Genomic DNA, 17,869 nt, shown 5'->3' on the forward strand with positions numbered 1-17,869 from the left:
ACAAGAAAAGGCTGGGGAAGTCACAAACATGCAGAGATTAAACAACATGTTACTGAAGAACCACTGTATCAATGAAGAAATCAAAGGAGAAATAAAAAAATATGTGGAGATGAAAATGAAAACACAACATACCAATTCTTATGGGATGCAGCAAAAGCAGCGCTAAAGAGGGAAATTTATAGCAATACAGGCCTACCTCAACAAAGAAGTAAAATCTCAAATAACCTTAACCTACACCTAACAAAACTAGAAAAAGAACAAACACAGCCCAAAGTCAGCAGAAGGAGGGAAATAATAAAAATTAGAGCAGAAATAAACAAAATAGAGACTAAAAAACAATAGAAAGGATCAATGAAACTAAGAGCTAATTCTTTGAAAAGATAAAAAACACTGACAAACCCTTAGCCAGACTCACTAAGAAAAAAAGAGAGAAGGTTCAAATAAATAAAATTAGAAATGAAAGAGGATGGGGCCAGACCTATGACCAAGTGGTTAAGTTTGTGTGCTCCGCTTCAGTAGCCCAGGGTTTTGCTGGTTCAGATCCTGGGTGCGGGTATGGCACCGCTCATCAGGCCATGCTGAGGCAGCATCCCACATGCCACAACTGGAAGGATCCACAACTAAAAGTACACAACTATGTATCAGGGGCTTTGGGGAGAAAAAGGAAAAATAAAATCTTAAAAAAAAAAAAAAAAGACATGAAAGAGGAGAAATTACAACGGATACTACAGAAATACAAAGGATTATAAGAAAATAGTATGAAAAACTGTATGCCAACAAATTGGATAACCTAGAAGAAATGGAAAGACTCTTAGACTCACACAATCTCCCAAAACTCAATCAAGAAGAAACAGAGAATCTGAATAGACCAATCTCCAATAAAGAGCTAGAAAAAGCAATCGAAAATCTCCTGAAAAACAAAAGTCCAGGACCAGATAGCTTCTCTGGAGAATTCTACCAAACATTCAAAGACTTAATACCTATCCTTCTCAAACTATTCCAAAAAATTGAAGAAGACGGAATGCTTCCTACCTCACTCTATGAGGCCAATATCACCCTGATCCCAAAACCAGACAAAGACAACACAAAGAAGGAAAATTACAGGCCAATACTGCTGATGAACATAGATGCAAAAATCAACAAGAAAATATTGGTAAGCCGAATACAGCAATACATTAAAAAGATCATACACCATGATCAGGTGGGATTTATACCCAGGACACAGGGATGGTTCAACATTCATAAGTCAATTAATGTGATATACCACATTAACAAAATGAAGAATAAAAATCACATGATCATCTCAATAGATGCAGAGAAAGCATTTGACAAGCTCCAACATCCATTTATGATAAAAACTCTCAATAAAATGGGTATAGAAGGAAAGTACCTCAACATAATAAAGGTCATATATGACAAACCCACAGCCAATATCATACTCAATGGGGAAAACTAAAAGCCATCCCTCTGAGAACAGGAACAGGACAAGGGTGCCCACTCTTACCACTCTTACTCAACATAGTACTGGAGGTTTTGGCCAGAGCAATTAGGCAAGAAAAAAAAATAAAAGGTATTCAAACTGGAAAGGAAGAAGTGAAACTCTCGCTGTTTGCAGATGACATGATTCTATGTATAGAAAACCCTAAAGAATCCATCAGAAAACTATGAGAAATAATCAACAACTACAGCAAAGTTGCAGGGTACAAAATCAATTTACAAAAATCAGTTGCATTTCTATACTCTAATAAGAAACTAGCAGGGCTGCCCCAGTGGCACAGTGGTTAAGTGTGCACGTTCCGCTTTGGTGGCCCAGGGTTCGCCAATTTGGATCCCGGGTGCAGACATGGCACTGCTTGTCAAGCCATGCTGTGGTAGGCATCCCACATATAAATTAGAGGAAAATGGGCACAGATGTTAGCTCAGGGCCAGTCTTCCTCAGCAAAAAGAGGAGGATTAGCAGCAGATGTTAGCTTAGGGCTAATCTTCCTCAAAAACAAACAAACAAACAAACAAAAAAAGAAACTAGCAGAAAGAGAACTCAAGAATACAATCCCATTTACAATCGCAACAAAAAGAATAAAATACCTAGGAATAAATTCAACCAAAGAGGTGAAAGACCTGTACAATGAAAACTATAAGACATTATTGAAAGAAATCGAAGATGACATAAAGAAATGGAAAGATACTCCATGCAGATGGATTGGAAGAATAAACATAGTTAAAATGTCCACATTACCTAAAGCAATCTACAGATTCAATGAAATCCCAATCAGAATCCCAATGACATTCTTCACGGAAACAGATCAAAGAATCCTAAAATTTATATGGAACAACAAAAGACCCTGAATAGCTAAAGGAATCCTGAGAAAAAAGAACAAAGCTGGAGGCACCATAATCCCTAACTTCAAAATATACTACAAAGCTACAGTAATCAAAACAGCATGGTACTGGTACAAAAACAGACACAAAGATTGATGGAACACAATTGAGAGCCCAGAAATAAACCCACACATCTATGGACAGCTAAGTTTTGACAAGGGAGCCAAGAACATACAATGGAGAAAGGAAAGTCTCTTCAATAAACGGTGTTGGGAAAATGGGACAGCCACATGCAAAAGAATGGAAGTAGACCATTATCTTACACCATACACAAAAATAGACTCAAAATGGATCAAAGACTTGAAGGTAAGACCTGAAACCATAAGCCTCCTAAAAGAAAATCTAGGTAGTACACTCTTTGACATTGGTCGGTCTCAGCAGCATCTTTTTGAATACCATGTCTACTCAGGCAAGGGAAACAGAAGAAAAAATAAACAAATGGGACTACATCAGACCAAAAACCTTCTGCACAGCAAAGGAAACCATCAACAAAACGAAAAGGCAACTGACCAACTGAGAGAAAATATTTGCAAATCATAAATCCGACAAGGGGCTAATTTCCAAAATATATAAAGAACTCATACAACTCAACATGAGAAAACAAACAACTCGATCAAAAAATGGGCAGAAGACATGAACAGACATTTTCTCCAAAGAAGATATACAGATGTCCAACAAGCACATGAAAAGATGCTCAACATCACTAATTATTAAGGAAATGCAAATCAAAACTACAATCAGGTAACACCTTACACCTGTCAGAATAGCTATAATCATCAAAGCAAAAAGTAACAAATGTTGGAGAGGATGTGGAGGAAAGGGAACCCTCATACACCAGCTGGAGAGAATGCAAATTGGTGCAGCCACTATGGAAAACAGTATGGAGATTTCTCAAAAAATTAAAAATAGAAATACCATACAATCCAGCTATCCAACTACTGGGTATTTACCCAAAGAACATGAAATCAACAATACAAAGAGATTCATGCACCCCTATGTTCACTGCAGCATTACTCACAATAGCCAAGACATGGAAGCAACCCAAGTACCCATCAACTAATGAATGGCTAAAGATGTGGCATATATCTACCACGGAATACTACTCAGCCATAAAAAAGACAAAATTGTGCCATTGGCAACATCAAGGATGGACCTTGAGGGTATTATGTTAAGCAAAATAAGACAGACAGAGAAAGACAAACATTGTATGACTTCACTCGTGTGGAAGGTAAACAAACACAAGGATAAAGAGAACAGACTAGTGGTTACCAGAGGGGAAGAGGGTGGGGAAGAGGGTGGGGAGAGTGCAGAAGAGGTCAAGGGGCACATATGTATGGTGACGGATAAAAACTAGACTATTGGTGATCATGATGCAGTCTATACAGAAACTAATATATAATAATGTACACCTGAAATTATACAATGTTATAAACCAATATGACCTCAGTAAAATAACTGAAAAAAAAAAATAAGGAGCAAGTTCTCAAGGCCGGGTATGTGCACCTAGGGTGGGCCCACCACGACCACCAAGGAACCTGCTCTGCACCCGCTATCCACGCCTGTGCTGCTGGGAGAACCTACAAGCTTAAAGGACCAATCCAGTCTCTACCCGAGTCAGATGACCTAGAAAGTTCATCATAAGAGGACAGAAATTCACTCACACCAACATACCTGGCTGATTAAAGTCATGATGGGTCTCTCCCCAGAGAAATGGCATTTTAAGGTAATGCCCTCATCAAAGGACAGAAGAGGGGAGAGCAGGGGAGGAGAGGAAAAACTGAACACTAACAGTAGATCCTCAGGCAGGAGGTGACTAGCCATCTCGGGGAAGGGCCCTTCCTGGAGAGTCTCTTCTCACTCCTGCCCCAGGGTCTTTAGAACAAAGTCACAGAGAAAAAAAAAAACAAATGCTTCAGGACCTCTCCAAAGCCACATCTCATCCAAAAACACACTTCCCAGGGAGTCTGAGGCCAGGGAAGATGTCCCCACCAGGAAATGTGAAAAGTGAGAGGAAACTGATAACAGGTATATAAACAAACCTCTCTATACCAAAGGCCCCACATGGCACAAGTGAAAACATTGGGAAATAAGGCCGGTGCCTGTCTGATTAGTTAGCTAGAAATGCATCTGTGTGTTTTCTGGGTCTGCTGAGCTCTTAAGACGTCTATAAAAAAGCAGGACTGATAATTATAAAACCACAATAGTTCCGACCAGGTGCTTATCGGCCTTAAATGGTGCATTATATAGCCCCCATTAAGTAAAGAATTAAGAGATTTATCTTCCATGCGTGCACAAATGGGAACTCTACTGCTGGGGCAGGGAGAGAAGCGGGAAAGACAGCAAGGGAAAATCCACAGAAACAGCCATTTACCCGTTCATGGAGGACACTAAACAGCGTGCCGACAGTAATGCGCTCGTACACGAGGCGGGTCTTCTCCAGGTCCTGGGACAGGCACACAGCCATCAGCTGCAGCAGGTGGGGGTGCCGCAGCTTGCTGCAAAAGAAAATCAGCTTCAGATGAGGCAGAGGTAAGGAGGACATGATGAAAAAATGGGTGCTTTCCTTTCTTCTAGGCCTCTTGAACACATTCTAAACAAGTACCATTTGCATACAATGTTTATCTAAGAAAACAGGATGGGGTGGAGTGGGGTGGGAGTAGGGGTCTCTCTTGGTGGAATCTGTGGCCTCTCACTGATCAGACCCTGAGGGCTTAGAGTCATCAATGACAATGTCACTAAAGAGCTATCTAGCAAGCACTTTATATATATCATCTCAGTCCTAACGACCACCTACAAGAAATACATCATTATATTCATTTTAGACATGAGGAAACCAAGGTCAGGGAAATGTCAGGAACTTGCCCAAGGTCACACTTCACTTTCACGTAAAGTCCACACTGTGTCTATGAGTCCTTCCAGCCTCCTTGGGTCCCTTTAGGAAGGTTTGGCCAAAAGGAAGGGTTTGGCCTCTGAACATACCTACAGGAGTTGGGTACCCTCCTCAGGAACCTGGGTCCATTCTAAAGCCTTGGCAGTCCTAGTGTGAAACCATGAACCGGGCTCCTGCCCTGGCAAGAGCTGCAGGACTAACCCTGGAGCCACAGAAAACCTAAGGTACTGAGACCCGTGGGTGGAGACATGGCTCTCAGACGTGAGGATCTCATGAACAGCCATGCTCTATGAAGACGGGACAGCGCATGCTGTCCTGCACGGGCACAGGGCCAATAATGGGGCAGGCTTCGGGGGCTGTAGCAGGAGAGCCAGCAAGGTCTGGAGGCAGGACCATCAGAGACATGGGTTATGGGGAGTCAATCAGCTGACAGAATTGAGCCCCTCACCACCTCCATTCCCACCCCTCAGGCTATTTACTAATTCCTCTTTCTTTCTCTTGGCAGGCCTTGAAAGTAAACATCAACTGATTCCAACAGCCAGAAAATGTTGAGTCTGAGGGGAGGCTGGTCTCCACACCCCAGGGACAGCCCTGAACCTAGGTCTGTAAAGAGAGTTGGACACGAAATGCCCTTGGGCTTCCTTCTCACCTGCTGTGCTCCTGCTCAGCAATTAACAAGTCAGCCAGCCGCAGCCTGCTGCAATGTGGGTGGGTGGGGAGATTCAGCTCCTTCACTGTGACCCTGCTCCCGTTCCACACCAGGCTACAAGGGCAGGAGAGAGTGCGAGCAGAAGACAGTAAGCAGCCACTTCTTCGGTAAGGAGTTCTCAGGCCAGAGACCAGATAAGTGGGTTTACACAGAATCTGTCAAGCCCCTGGGCACTGCTGGGTCCTCCCTGTCCCTACCCCCAGGTTCTAAAGTACCCTAGGGAACTTAGGTACAGGTGGCAGGAAGTCATTGAAGGATTTAAGGGATGGAGTGACTCTATCAGGTCTGTATTTTAGAAAGAATGGTACCAGCAGTGTGGGGAACGGTAAGGAGGGCTGGTCCCGGGAATGGGAGGCCAGTCTAGGTGAGGGACGGCAATCACTTGGGCAAAGGCAACAACAGTGGACAGAGAGGAGGGGACCCAACAACAAATCTGTGGCACCGGCAGGAAAACAAGAAGTGTATTGAGGGGACAGAAGGCCTTTTGAGTCTGGCAGAGGCCTGTGTAGAATGCTGTTTCTTCTAAGCAGGGAAGAAGCATCCGGGTTCAAGGAGGCCAAGACACCTTGGCTAGGACAACTCCTGTGACCCTGCAAGAGGCAAGTCTCTGGGGGGTGCGAACAGCCCAGGGACTGTGGTCACAGCCAAACCCTGCTACTGCTGTCTCTGCTGCCCTTGGCTGGTGAGAGCCGCAGCTGATGCTTGTTCTGGCTTCTACAGGGGCCTCAATATCCTTTGGCCTGTATCGGAGGCCAGACAGTCATGCTATGCTGCCTCTAACTCTCCAGAAAGCAGAGAGGTTAAAACACGTCATGAGTAAACTTTCAGAGCAGTCATTCTCAACGGGGGCCATTTGCAATGTCTGTAGACATTTTGGTTGTCACAATCATGACTGCAGGGGAGCAGGTAGCACTGGGGACTCCTACTGGCATCCAGTGAGTGGAGACCAGGGACGCTCCTAAACATCCTACAATGCACAGGACAGCAACAACAAAGTGTATCCAGCCCTGGTGTCCAGGTTGAGAAACCCTGATTTAGACATATGTTCTTCAGTGTTTCCTTGTGTTTGCGTAGCAACCCTCCAGACATAAAGAAGTCACACAAAGCCCATTCTTCCCATGGGACTAAATCAGACCTCCCACTGGCCAGCTTCTGCTTACTTTTTGTTTTTGAGGAAGATTAGCCCTGAGCTAATACCTGCTGCCAATCCTCCTCTTTTTGCTGAGGAAGATGGCCCTGCGCTAACATCCGTGCCCCTTTTCCTTCACCTTATACGTGGGACGCCTGCCACAGCATGGCGTGCCAAGCTGTGTCATGTCCGCACCCGGGATCCGAACCGGTGAACCCTGGGCTGCCGAAGCAGAACATGCCAACTTAATGGCTGCGCCACCGGGTCGGCCCCAAGCTTCTGCTTACTTGATCATGACCATGTAGGGGCCACTGAAGAAAGAGAAGGTGGGCTCATCATCAGCTTGAATCACTTCCTTTTCTCCAATGACTGGAAGAGATCCTAGGTAGGCCAGCTGTGTCCCCCCTGTGATATAAAACTGAAAGCAAAACACAGCTTCAAATTGTGAGGAGAAAAGAGGAAAAGTAAAATAACTCTAAAATCTTATCAGCCAGCTAAAAATAATGATAGCTACTATTTACCAACTTGATGCATACTCCTACACACTGGACATTATGCTTCAATTTATATTATCTTTTATCTTCCTAGAAACCCTGCAAGCTTGTAATATTCTTTCCCTTTTACTAGTGAGGAAACTGAGGCTCGTGGAAAGAGGTCAGATGCCTGCCTGAAGTGCCAGCCGGGCTGGGTCTCAGGGCCCAGGCCTGTGTATAGCCAAAGCTGACATTCCTTCTAACCCTCACTCCACCCCAGGCTGCCTCAGCACAACCAAGAGACTCAGAGCCAGGGGCTGAGCTGTCGGCAAGCATCACCCAGTCACCCAGCAATGTTTCCCAACTGTCTCTTTCTTTGATGAGCAGCACGAAGGACCCAAAGAATATTATTTTCCCTCAGAACATTTCTCAGTTTAAAACCTAAATTCCTTAAAGGCATTCCAACAATGCTCATAAGCCTGTGGGAGGGCAAGGTCACTCACAAGTTAAGACCCATGGGGTCAGCACAGCTCTCTGCCTCTCTTCAAGGAGAACATATCCGGGGCCTTTACTGGGAATTAAAGGATCATTTTCTAAACTCCCCAAATCTAGCCCAAGGTCATTCAAGAGACCTCTCCAGGGTTTTCACCAATTTCCAGTACGGACACGAACACTAAGAGGTACTTGTCTTGCAAAAGGGGTAAAGGAGGAGAAAAATACTTTGGAGAGGATAGGATGGAGGAGTTGGACAAAGTCATGGGAGACGAGGCCAGAGCTGGGCCAGCTCATTCTCCAGTTAGTCCTGCAAACACTGGCTGTCAGTAGCAACCTCTTACCTTCCCAAAGCCAAAGCTGTAGATATTTTGGGCAGAAACGACTCCAGCTTTAAGCAGTCGGTTAGGAGAGCCATTAGGGCTTCTAGAAATATTTAAAAGAAGGGGAAAAAGTAAGGATTAACCATGCACATCCACAGGAACAATGCTGAGCCAAGTCTTCAGAACGTGGAGTTGGTTTTGTCTTTACCACCTGACTTTTTATCACAGAATTACAGATGACGTAATAGCCAGCCTCTGAGAGGGAACCCACATCTCCCAGCTCCTGGTGTTCATGCCTGTGTAGCCCCTCACAGGTCAGACAGGGCTGACCTGTTAACCCAATAGGACATTGCAGAAATGCCCGAATGGTGTGATTTCCAAAGCTAGATCCACAGGGCTTCTGCCCTGATTCTTCTTGGATCACTTGCTCTGGGGGAGGCCAGCTGCCATGCTGTGAGGACACTCCAGGTGCCCAATGGGAAAGCCCAACACCCAGCACCAATTTGCCAGCCATGTGAGAAAGCCATCTCAGAACTGAATCCTTCAGCCCCAGTCGAGCCTTCAGATGACTGCAGCCCCAGCTGACATCTTGACTGCAACTTCTTAGGAAACTCTGAGCCACAACCACCTAGCTAACTCATTCTCTGATTCCTGACCCACAGAAATTGTGTGAGATACAAATGTTTATTCTAAGTTTGGGGGATGATTTGTTATGCAGCAATAGATAATTACAGATGGTCAAAGTTGGAAAGGATCATAAAGCATATCTTGTCCAACTTTCTCATTTTACAGATGGGAAAAATGGAGCCAGAAAGGGGAAATCTGTTGGCTTGGAGTCACAGCGCTGCAGCACAGATTAGGCTTGGCCCTATTAGTAGGGACTGGGTCTGCCAAGATCCAAATGCTGGCAGGAGAGGAGGTGGGAGAAGTTGGACCAAGCAGGGGCTCCAAGGCCAGACGAGGGATTTGGAAGATTATCCTAACAGCCACGGGGAAGGCCCTAAAGGGTTTCTAGCACAGAGTGGCACAACCCAATTTCCATTTTTAGAAGGTTGTTCTAGAAGCTGAGTAAAGAACCAAGACTAGCAAGAGCAGCAGCAGGGAGAGCAGTTAGGAGTAACTAGTCCTCAAGGGAATCACTAACTCATCTCGCCTGAGAAGCCAGTGGCATCCAGGTCACCAGAGGAAAACCAGGACTCAACATGCATGGAAGGACAGGAAGGAAGAGCCTGCCAGAGTGTACTGAGTCTAGCCACTCTGACTACAGAAAGAGATGCCATCAGAGAAAATCAAAATGGCAAGGATTCTCCACACACAAACCCTAAGTCAATAAGGCCTGAAGAATTTAAAATAACTCAGTTCCTGAGCATGCAGAGAAGCCTGAGGCCCACCTCCTGCAGCTGTGAGAGGGTCAGGGGAGCTGTCTACCCAGCTAGCAGCAAGTCTCTTACACCAGCGGGTCTTTGTTGTTGCTGTTGAGGAAGACTCACCCTGAGCTAACATACATAGCCGATCTTCCTCTTTTTTTTGCTTGAGGGAGACTAGCCCTGAGCTAACATCTGTGCCAACCTTACTCCACTTTGTATGTGGGATGCCTCCACAGCATGGCTGACAAGTGGAGTAGGTTCGTGCCTGGGATCCAAATCCACAAACCCGGGCTGCTGAAATGGAATGAGCAGAACTTTAACCACTCGGCCACAGGGCCAGCCACTACACCAGCTTTAAATAGCCCAATAACCATAAATTAAACATTTGTGGGCTTTTGCAACTTTAGTAATAAAGGAACAGTTTTCCCATGGTTCGGGAGATGACAAAAAAAAAGCCAGCCAATTGCCTTGCTGGGAAGGGGTTTTCTGCTGGACTCCCCAGACCTGAAAAGTTCCTTCTCAGCCAACCATAGGGTGGTTCCCACTGGAGCCCAGAATTCACCTCCCCCAGATGTTCCTGGAGTGGGGGAGACAGCCTAAGGTGCTCCTCTGGCCATCATTTTTCAGTGGCCACATCCTCTCCTTCCAAGCTCACCCTTTTGGGTGGGCCAGATGCCAGAGGGGACCAATGTGGAGGAGACCAAGGTGGCCCATGCTGCAGGGATCCCAGAAGGAAGGCTGGGGTGATGGAGAATGTCCCACTCTGCTCGGGGCAGCACTCACCCCTGCATGAGGCCCCCAAACCGGGGCAGGCCACAGATGAGGCGCTGAGGGGAGTCAATCTTCTTCAGGAGGTCCTGGGAGAAGCCCTGGATGATGGCCTGCATGTGTGAGGCACAGCGCTGCATGAACTCCACCATCTGCAACACACAGTAGAGATGCTCAAAGCTGGCATGGCTACTGGCCACCCTGGGCTTCAATGGAATTGGAATGGTCTGAGGCGAATGATCTGAGGAGCTGAGAGACCCTGACAGGGAAGTCTCTGGAAAGGGAAGGGCTCAAGTGGTTTTCTACAGGTATGCAATGTTTTCAGGGAGAGCATTTCCAATAATTTCCTCCAATTCCCTCCTTTGACAGATGAGGAAACTGAGGCAAGAGTGAAATTACTTCTCCAAGGCCCAACAGCTAATGAGCAGGAGGCCCAGAGGGAGGGAGGGACGGGGACTCTGCCTACTTCCCCTTACCCCCATGTGCTCGGCACTGCACATGCCCTTTGTGCTTTACATTTGTTAGGTTATTTAGTCCTCAATGGAGCAAATCACACTTGCCCGTGTGAGGCCTCAGGCAAGTTACTTAATGCCATTGGGCCTCAGTTTCCCCATCTGTAAAATGAGGACAATAATAGCACCTACCTGAGAAGGTTGGTGTGAAGATTAAATGAGTTAATATTTAATTACAGTCATGCATCACTTAACGATGGGGATGCATTCTGAGAAATGTGTCATTAGGTGATTTCGTTGTTGTACGAACCTCACAGCGTATACTTACACAAGCCTAGACGGCACACCTAGGCTATATGGTACTAATCCTGTGGGACCACTGTTGCATATGTGTTGTCATTGACTGAGGTGTTGCTATGCTGCGCATGACTGTAATTTAATTCAGAACGTCTGATGCATGGTGAGTGCTAGTTAAGGATGAAATGAAATTACAATTGTTCTCCCTTCTCCACGGAATGGATGACCAGAAAGGTTCGCTAGACATGCCCAAGGTTTTACAGCTGGTTAATTTGCTTCAACCCAGGCCTGTGTGTCCAGTGCCAAGGCCACTGCAAGCCCTGTGCTGTCCCCAGGACCAGCCCCTGCCTGCTGGGCTCTTGACTCCCAGCCCAGTGCTCTGCCTTGGGTGTGGATACAGAGCAGGCCCACCTTACCACAGTGCTGCGCTCCTTCCCTGCTGTCAGGGCCCAGGTCTTCGGGTTTCGACCCTTCTCGTCATGGAGTCGAAGGTCACCCCCTGCATCTAGCAGTTTGCTGAGGATCCACTGGTTGCCGGAAAATGCTGCTGCGTGGACAGGGGTGCTCCCATCAAAGCAGCGGCTGGAGGAGGGGTGGTACAATGAGTGGCCATGGCAGCACTCCTCCCTTCCACAGAGCAGGGCAGGGGGCGCACAATGGGTAACACAGGGCTCCTTTTCTACAAAGACGACCTTTGGTGATAAGGATTATAATACCACTGGTGAGGCCCCTGGTATGGGCCAACAGCAGATTTATGTACATCCCCTTTCTCTATCCTTAGCTCCACCTTCAAGGCAGTATCATTTCCCAATTTATAGAAGAACAAACAAAAGGGCAAAGCTGAGATTCACACCGTTATGGGTCTGGTTCCAAATCTGGTGTTCTTTCCCCTACGGCCTCCTGACGCTGGCTGCCCTGAAACAATTTCTTCATGTCTGTAGTGCCCTGGGGTTAGACTGGTGAAGCACAGCCTAAGCAGAGACCGTCTCTCTCATGTGAGAATGTCTCTGTCTCCCAAATCCTACAGTAGAGGCCCACAAAACCTTGGCATCAGCAATCTGGTCAAGGATCTACAACTCAGAAAAATTTAATGAAACCCTATAAATTATCTGAGGTGTGAAGGAAGGGCTGTGTCCAGGATATAGTGACATGTAGCCATGGTTTCCTAACCTGGATGCACATCAGAATCACCTGGAAAGCTTTCTCTCTTTAATTGAAAAAGAAACACAAATGGGAGAAGGAGGAAGGGGTAAGGGAAAGAGAAAGAGAAATAAAATGAAAAAAGAGGAGGAAGAGGAGAAGCAAAGCTTCCCAACTCCAGACCCCCAGTCATCTTGCCCAGAGGCAACTACTCTTACAAGCTTTTACATCCTTCCAGAAATTTTCTATGCATATACAAGTAGGAATAAGAATATACTATATAAACTGCTCCGCATCTGAATTTTTTCATTTAACAATATATCTTGGAGAAATTTCCATATGAGAACATACAAGCCACCTCAATTCTTTTGAAAAGCTGCACAGTATTCCAGTGTATAGATGTACCATAATTTACTTAATGAGCCACTGGGATATTGGTCAAAAATACAGACTCTCAGTCTACACACAAACTGAAGCAGAAGCTGCAAGGCTGGGGCCCAGGAATGTGTACTTCTTACAAGTTCACCAGGTGATGCCAACAAGGCTGGCCCGCACCTAAGCATCTGGAAACTACTGGGGTATCTCATCGTGAGCTCCTTCCTATCACTGGATCTAATGAGTAGTCCAGTACACTGCACTGTGGGAACCATAATATCCTCCCTGTGGAAAAACAAATTTATGTAATGTTTTATAATCTTCTAATTATTCTTCCCATAGACAGTAAGAAAGCTGGATGGGGAGAGAGAGGGACATTATTTTCATTTCTCATAAATCCTAAGGAAGAAAGGAATAATGTTTTTTACACCCAACCAAACTTACAAGGGAATCCAGGTCTGAGTGGTATCAAAATGTGTCTTCTTTGATAATTTATCCTACAAGTTGAAAACTAGAGGCCTGCAGACTGATATGGCAACCCAGAGGCATGTTTTATCTGGTCCACACAGTGTTTAAAAAAAGAATTTGAAATAATGGAAAATATTTAACATTTGGGAGATTTCACTTTAAACAGTGGGATTTCCAGCCTCTTGGAAATCTGGAAGATCTGGTTCCTCTGGCTCCCTTTCCTGCCCAGTAACAGATGCCCAACCCTCCCTAGTCTGTACCCACTGACCCTACTTGGTCCCACAGGCATCTGACTGTGTGACCTCAATAAGCCCAGGCCATCACAAGATTTCCACTGAGCACTTGGGAATACAACTTCCCCCCAGAAATTTCCCTTCATTTTGATGGAAGATATTTTTAAAGTCACATGAAAATGTTCTTATCACAAAATACAAAGCCATGGGGTTTGCCTTTCTTCCCTTGACACTGTCCTTTCCTACCTCCCCCTAGCATCATGGGGTCTTCTAAAAAGGGAAGTTATGAGTTCTTCAGGTGGCTGGGCTCCTGGTCTCAGCTCTGTTGTTAACACAATGCACCATTATGGGCCAGTCACTTAAACATTCTAGGCATCAATTCCCTAATCTGGAATATTAAAGGTTTGCATGATTCGATCTTTAAAAAACCCAGCTCTAAACCACCACCAAACAGATGTAAATGCAGATGACTGGAAAATGTTGCATTTTTGCTGAGGAACTTCAGGGGTCCTAATATAGCCTCCCTACAAAGCTGGTATCTACAAACATCAAGTGAGCTAGCCCTTTATTTCCAAGCTTTGAAATTAAATATTAACACAATAGACAGTAGAGGAAATGTGAGGCTAGAAAAATTCTAGGTGGAAACACAGCAAAACGTTCACTGTGTTATCTCTGAGTTACAGAATTTTCATACTGATTGGTTTTTTTCTTTTTTCTTTATACTCTTCCAAACTACCAAGTTTTCTCCCACTAAGCAAGCAACCTAATAAGCAAAAAAAAAAAAAAAAAAAACCCAAAAAACAAAACCTGAAGAGTTGTGTGTTTTTTGAGTACATTAAACGCGGCCTCCTTATGTAAGATGGGAAAGCTATTTTATGACTTTGTTCATATTCTAGCATTCCTGTGAAAATCAGCTGGAATCATGTAAGCACTCAAAACCTATTTCTGGTTCTGTCCAATGGGAACTGTAAAAATGTCCCCTTCTCTGTTGAGAGGTGGTTGCAAAGATCTAGTGAAGGCCTTTGGGGAAAAAAAGTATTACACAAAGAGAAGAGATGTAGCTGATTCATTACCTTGTACTGCTGTTCCATATTAAAATTTGGGCCAACTATTAAGCTCAGATTCTTTTAAACCACAACTATAGGAGCAAGGCGAAAGTAATCCTAACAAAGTGATGCCAAGCATAGTGTTAATTGGTGAAAGAACTTGGTTGTGGGTACGTTAAATTGCTTAAGCAAATCACACAAATTATAGCCTGGGGTGGGAATAGTCAAACTGTGCTATTAATGATTAATTAATTAATTAATGACTAATAAATTTCACTTATCTCATTGGGCCTACTAAAATTGCTTAGAAAACTTTGTATTACCAGCTAAAATTATGTTTCAACATACGTATACAACTGTATTTCATGGATAAAAATATTAGTACAGATTCTCTTAATATCTTGTCAAATTAGTTTCCAAATGTCCCAACTCATCTTAAGAGCATACTAATTTTCTAGATAGTGATCTTATTGTACTTACTGATTTGGATCTGATCCATAATCCACCAGAACATCAACTAATTTTGTAAGGCCTAATAATGCTGCAACAAAAAGAGCTGTCTGGCCCAGGGAGTTGACTGCATCAACATAAATTCCTGCAAAGCAAATACCAGAATCAATGCAAACATAAGGAAATTTTTTGAGATAGAAGTAGGAAAACTCATATCAGGAGGAAAAAATTAAAATTCCTTTATACAGTACTTTCATGTACTACTACTGCAAACTTTTTTTTAAAAAAGGAAAAATGAAAGCGTTCATTAGTCACACAAACACAAAAGGCCAACTAGAAAGCAACCACAGCACTTATTCATCAAAAACGTTGTTTACACAAAGTTGCAATAAAGCATTTCACCCCACTGTAGTGTGCTAAAAAATAAGCTAACACTGTTCTCATTCTTCAGAAGATAGGAGGGAAGGGCGAGGTTAATGTTACTGTGTGCGTTGGGGAAAAAGTAATAATATAAAAACACTATTAAATTGTAGCAGAAGCCCGTATCTTTCAGCCTCATTAAGACACAGATTAAGTAGGGAGAAAAATTTAAAACGGACACCTCACTGCTTGAACGAAAACAATAAACCTATCAACTGAAAAAAAAAAAACAAAAAACGAAAACCAAAGAAAAAACTGTCCAGACAACAAGCACCAAAATTAAAAGCTGTTAACATATAACCCGTTAAAAAATTTTCGACTTGCTAAGCACTATCTACTAAAGACAGGTTTTGAAAACACAAAAACAAAAAGGCAGGCTGGAAGGAGGAACTATGCAAAACAACTCCTGAGGACCCATAAACGCAACATCAGTGAACCAACTCTCTTAACAATGATTCCCAGCACTAACTCGTAAAACACCGGTGCACACAACACCCCACAGCTCCTTTTCTTCGACAACCAAGAAAAACAGAAACCACTCAGACTGCGTCGTCTCCCTCTTACTCTCCTAAAAAAGAAGAGAAGAACGATCATCAATGGCAAAAGGCAGTTGCGGAAGCAACACCAAGAGCCGGCTTCACGCTCAGGAGAGAACGCTGCGCCTCCTCCTCGTGGTTTCGGGTGCTCTACACGTTCAGAGAAACTTCTCTAGTAACGAACTATAGAAATGATCCCTGAAAGTATAGTCTTAACACTACACCTCCTGCGTTTCCGAAGTGGACGAAATCTACACATATTTTACTGATGGTGAGTTTTTCTTACAGCACTATTTTTCCTAAACGTACACTGGCGTGTATTTCCTAAATAATCTTTCCATTACTAAAGCTCAGCAAAGCGTTTTGACTACTTTTGCGTTTTCCGAAGACATGTCAAGCAGTCACTGTAATTAACATACGGCTGTTAAACCGCCAAACACACGCCATTTATTTCCAACCCCACCCCGTTTCCGGCGGCACTTCCGCAGCGTCAGGGTTTCGGGAACGCTGATGACTGCAAAGCGCGCCGGAGCATGAAGACATGGCTCAGTTTATACGGACGGGGACCTTTTGCAAGGAAAACGTAAAAGAAAAGGGGGATGGTGAAAGCGACGACCCAAAGCCAAAGACTGTGACATTTGCAAAGTGTGCCCTATTTTTAAACTTTATCCTGTGATCAAAATACTAGACATATAACAGTTCTTTTGGATTTTTTTCCAAATCAAGGAATTTTTATTTACATAAAAATTGTGTTTAAAGAAGGACAATACATCGTCCCCCTGCTTAAAGCTTCAGTAGCTTTCCAGCTCTTGGGCTAAAGACAAAACCTTCTCTATATAGGGCTGGCCTGGTGGCATAATGCTTAAGTTCCCACACTGGGCTTCTACAGCCCACGTTTTGCAGGTTTGGTTCCCAGGCGTGGACCAAGCACCGCTGGTCAAGCCACGTTGTGGCAGCATCCTCCATAAAACAGAAGAAGACTGGCACAGACGTTAGCACAGTGAAAATCTTCCTCAAGCAAAAAGAGGAAGACTGGCAACAGATGTTAGCTTAGGGCCAACCTTCCTCACCAAAAACTTCTCTACATAGCTTACAAGTCCTTGCATGGTCTGGCCAACATCCACCTCTCCAGCCTTATTTTGCACCAGATTCCCCCTCACTCCAGTCATAGTGAAATTCTTAACAGTTCCTCATAGTGGTCAGGTTCCCTTCTGCCCCAAGGCCTTTGCACAAGCTGTTCCCTCTGCCAGGAATTCTCCCCCTACCCTTTCCCAACTTAACTTCAATTCATCATTGAGACATCTGTTGAAGTGTCATTGTCTCAGGGAACCCTTGGCTGACCTACTTAACCAGATCAAACACCTCTTCTGTGTTTCAGAAGGGCAGAGACCATGAAATGGCTTTGTGGACTGGAAATACCCTAAGCACCTAGTATTGAATGAATGAATCCAAGCAAAGGTGTCTAGCACACAGAACTGGTCAAGACAGGGATCATTAACATTATCATTGGCCATTTTAAAGGCATGGGAGGAAATGAGTCACGAAATATACAACCTTAACAGCTGAGGGTTGAAGAGGGAACCCTGAGGCCCAGTAACACCTTCAGGGGCAAGCTGAGGGGAAAAAGCCTAAAAGTATGGAGAGAAGGAAACCAAAAGGGGCAAGAGAAAAACCTGGAACAAATGAGTCACAGTGACAAAGGAGGTAAGAGTTTCAAAAAGGAGGATCACCAACAGCAGTAAAGTTGGAGAAATCTAGTAAGAAGGAACAGTGTTCTTGGTGAGAGCAGTGCAAGTAGAGTTCACGTCTTACTGCTCAGGGCTTGATGTGTTGCAAGTATTTGTGGGATCTCAGTCTGCCCTACCAGATTGTCTCCCCCAGCCTGGAGGGTAGGAGGAACTGCCAAATTTACCTATCTTCAG

The 17,869-nt window shown here is 44.4% G+C and overlaps 1 protein-coding gene and 1 non-coding gene across 27 annotated transcripts in view; both read right to left on the reverse strand.

The window, feature by feature from the left end:
• TEX14 (testis expressed 14, intercellular bridge forming factor) overlaps positions 1-17,869 on the reverse strand; it is a 131,022-nt gene that overhangs the window by 47,864 nt on the left and 65,289 nt on the right. For 9 of the 26 annotated variants that reach the window (XR_011523402.1, XM_070562284.1, XM_070562290.1 and 6 more), the window contains exons 3-9: positions 15,022-15,136; positions 11,696-11,861; positions 10,546-10,682; positions 8,417-8,498; positions 7,395-7,525; positions 5,919-6,032; positions 4,751-4,874 (exon numbers count right to left, since the gene is read on the reverse strand). Coding sequence is in view for 23 of the 26 variants with exons in the window: in XM_070562284.1 (XP_070418385.1) it covers positions 4,751-4,874; positions 5,919-6,032; positions 7,395-7,525; positions 8,417-8,498; positions 10,546-10,682; positions 11,696-11,861; positions 15,022-15,136 (869 nt within the window). In the remaining 3 variants the exon portion in view is untranslated. Of the gene's footprint in view, positions 1-4,750; positions 4,875-5,918; positions 6,033-7,394; positions 7,526-8,416; positions 8,499-10,545; positions 10,683-11,690; positions 11,862-15,021; positions 15,137-15,880; positions 16,432-17,869 lie in introns of those variants that run through there. The other 17 variants (XM_070562309.1, XM_070562307.1, XM_070562300.1 and 14 more) reach the window with 11 other exon arrangements.
• On the reverse strand, positions 15,946-16,161 carry LOC139074232 (small nucleolar RNA U3). Its single transcript, XR_011523770.1, has one exon. It is a non-coding gene; the product is annotated as a small nucleolar RNA U3 (small nucleolar RNA).

This window comes from Equus przewalskii, chromosome 10, assembly GCF_037783145.1.
Source record: "Equus przewalskii isolate Varuska chromosome 10, EquPr2, whole genome shotgun sequence".
NCBI classification, from domain to species: Eukaryota; Metazoa; Chordata; class Mammalia; order Perissodactyla; family Equidae; genus Equus; species Equus przewalskii.